General features: G+C 47.0%; 1 protein-coding gene across 1 annotated transcript in view; it reads left to right on the top strand.

The window, feature by feature from the left end:
• col6a4a (collagen, type VI, alpha 4a) overlaps positions 1-3,074 on the top strand; it is a 54,835-nt gene that overhangs the window by 49,868 nt on the left and 1,893 nt on the right. Inside the window, exons 15-20 of the mRNA XM_037676500.1 lie at positions 433-504; positions 582-608; positions 695-739; positions 1,219-1,272; positions 1,540-1,602; positions 2,566-2,631. Coding sequence (XP_037532428.1) covers positions 433-504; positions 582-608; positions 695-739; positions 1,219-1,272; positions 1,540-1,602; positions 2,566-2,631 — 327 coding nt within the window. The remainder of the gene's footprint in view (positions 1-432; positions 505-581; positions 609-694; positions 740-1,218; positions 1,273-1,539; positions 1,603-2,565; positions 2,632-3,074) is intronic.

Here is a 3,074-nt window from a genome sequence, read left to right as displayed (position 1 = left end):
GCTCGTACTGACTTTACAAACAGTCAACAAGCTGCTCGTACTGACTTCACAGTCAACAAGCTGCTCGTACTGAGTTCACAAACAGTCAGCAAGCTGGATAAGTGAACCTATTGTTCTGTTGGAAAAAACACAGAGGAAGGTCTGGGCGCCAAACCAGGTGCTTCAGAAAGTGTCTGCAGACCACGTACACAGAGACTTACTTTTATTTACACGATCTCTGCGATCGGAGGTTTGTTCACGTAAAGGCAGTTGTAGACATGAGAAGATGAAGTTTAGAGCAGCTACTCTTCGGATCCTGTTCGGCTGCAGCTCAGTACCATGCTGAAGTCCACAGTCTGAGGGTTCAACCTAGACCCAGAGCAGCGATCTGGGTTTATTCTTAGCTCTAGTCTTTAGAGGAGTCTGTGCTGATGCTGATTCTGGTCTCTGCAGGGAGACAGGGGCAGTTCTGGACCCGTTGGACCTCCAGGTGTCCAGGGCTGTTCGGGACTCAGAGGACAGAAGGTACGCAGCTCATGACACCTTAAACACTGATTAGAGCTGACCGTGACCGAGCTAACTGCAGCTGCTTGTCTCCGCAGGGGAACCGAGGCCTCCGGGGGAACAGGGTGAGTCGGGCCGCAGGACTGTGAAGTTCTGTCCAGGACCATTTGGACCGTGAAGTCTCATTAAGAGCTGGGTGTTCATGTTGCAGGGTGAAGATGGAGAGGATGGACTGGATGGAGTCGATGGAGAACAGGTACCAGCACCACACCTCATCATCATCATCATCATCATCATCATCATCAGGGTCCATCTTTTCTGCTGGTCTCAGACCAGAACCAGGGTTCTGCTGATAGGAAGCATCGTGTCAGTCTGAGTCCCGTCCCTGTTTCCAGCAACAAAACTGGAAGTTTTCCATCAAGCTGTGAACTGAACTCAACAACAACATAAACAAACAAACAAAAAGAACAAACAAACATAAACATAAACAAAGATACCATAAACAAATACAAACAAACAGAAACAAACAACCCTCTGCGGTTCTCATTCTGTTTGGTTTTATTTGTTCAGCTTGAATCCTGATTGGCTCTGGTTGATATCAGCAGAACCCTCTGGGCAGATTCACACCGGCCCAGGTGGCTCTGAGGAAATTAGCAGGCGTGTTCAGGAAAGCGGCAGATTGGAGGGACTTCTGAAGCCCACGATGCTCACCTGTTTGTGTTTCTGTGTTTCCAGGGAGCGACGGGTCGGGACGGAGCTCGAGCAGAACCAGGAAACCCAGGAAACCCAGTAACTCACCACAAACCCCTGTCCTGAAACACTAACGAGCTCATGAGCACATATGAGTTCACGAAAAAGTAGACGAGTTTATGAAAATGTAGATGAGTTCATGAGAATGTAGATGAGACCATGAGCACATACGTGAGTTCATGAGCATGCAGATGAGTTTGTGAGAATATGATTTCATGAGAACATAGATGAGTTCATGTGTAGCTACAGAGCTGCTGACCTCTGACCTGCAGCTGCTTGTTTGACAACTTTACCTGGTGTCCTCAGGGGATCCAAGGTATCAGAGGAGAGCCAGGTCTGAGAGGACAGCGAGGACTGAGAGGAGATCCGGTAAGTTTACCTTCTAACTACAGGGTATCACAGGTTAGTCAGTCAAGACAGCCAGTCACAGTCAGACAGTCAGTCAGATATTCAGTCAGACAGATGGTTAGTCAGACAGTCAATCAGACAGTCAAATAGTCAGTCAGACAGTCAGGCAGAAAGGCAGTCAGGCAAGTAGTCAGATATTCAGTCAGACAGATAGTGAGTCAGTCCGTCAGACATTCAGTCAGTCAGTCAGACAGTCCATCAGACAGTCAGTCAGTCAGACAGTCAGTCAGATATTCAGTCAGACAGATGGTTAGTCAGACAGTCAAACAGACAGTCAAATAGTCAGTCAGACAGTCAGGCAGACAATCAGTTAGACAGACAGACAGTCTGTCAGTCGGACAGATAGTGAGTCAGTCCGTCAGACATTCAGTCAGTCAGTCAGTCAGACAGTCCATCAGACAGTCAGTCAGTCAGACAGTCCATCAAACAGTCAGTCAATCAGTTAGTCCGTCAGTCAGATAGTCATTAAGGCAGACACTCAGTCAGTCAGTGAGTCAGTCTGTCAGACAATCAGACAGACAGCCAGTCAATCAGTCAGTCAGTCAGTAAGTCTGGCAGTCAGTCAGACAGTATGTCAGACAGACAGTCAGTCAGACAGTCAATCAGTCAGTCAGACAGTATGTCAGACAGTCAGTCAGTCAGTCAGTCATTCAGACAGTCAGTCAGTCAGTCAGTCAATCAATCATTCAGTCAATCAGTCAGACAGACTGTAAATCTGTCAGTCAATCAATCAGTCATTCAGACAGTCAGTCAGTCAGTCTGTAGAACAGTGTTTTTGGCACCGTCCTCCAGGCCCACAGCATGGTGCTGTCTCCACTGTGCTTCAGTGTGTTCCTTTAACGCTCAGAGGAAGAGGAGCTGAAGCTCTCCTGCAGCAGGTGGAGTGTTTCTGCTCTGACCCACTGACGACGGCATGTCTTACAGGGGGAGCCAGGGTCCGATAACAGAACCCCAGGACCCAGAGGAGAAGCAGGAAACCCAGGTTTACCGGTGAGTGGCGCAGCAGATCAGAACTGCTGAGGTTCAGGTGTCCTCCTGTTGCCAGGTGAGTTTCACTCAGCCTCCATTTCAATGATGAACTTGAAGGACGATTCTGAACGAAGAACTGAAGACCTATTTTATTCATCTGAGCAGAACCTTCAGTTCGATCATCTAAGGTTTATAAAAAATATGTTTTTATTGTCAAAACAAAGGAAGCTGAGTCTGAAGCTCATTATTTTTGTTGTTTACTCAAATTAAAATAAACAAGAAGAGTTGAAATCATCATCATGAACAAGTAGTTCAGTAAAAATCAATTAAATGGTTTGACCTGAACACTCAGATTATCTGTGACTTCCCTCCATTGATCACGGTGACATTATTTACATGAACGCTCCTACAAGCACCCTGCAGATGTTGGATGCTGCAGATGTTGGATGCTGCAGATGTTGGAT

The sequence above is a fragment of the Nematolebias whitei genome, chromosome 5 (genome assembly GCF_014905685.2).
Source record: "Nematolebias whitei isolate Nwh7 chromosome 5, NemWhi1, whole genome shotgun sequence".
In the NCBI taxonomy this organism is placed as follows: Eukaryota; Metazoa; Chordata; class Actinopteri; order Cyprinodontiformes; family Rivulidae; genus Nematolebias; species Nematolebias whitei.
This window is presented reverse-complemented; position numbering and strand designations above follow the sequence as displayed.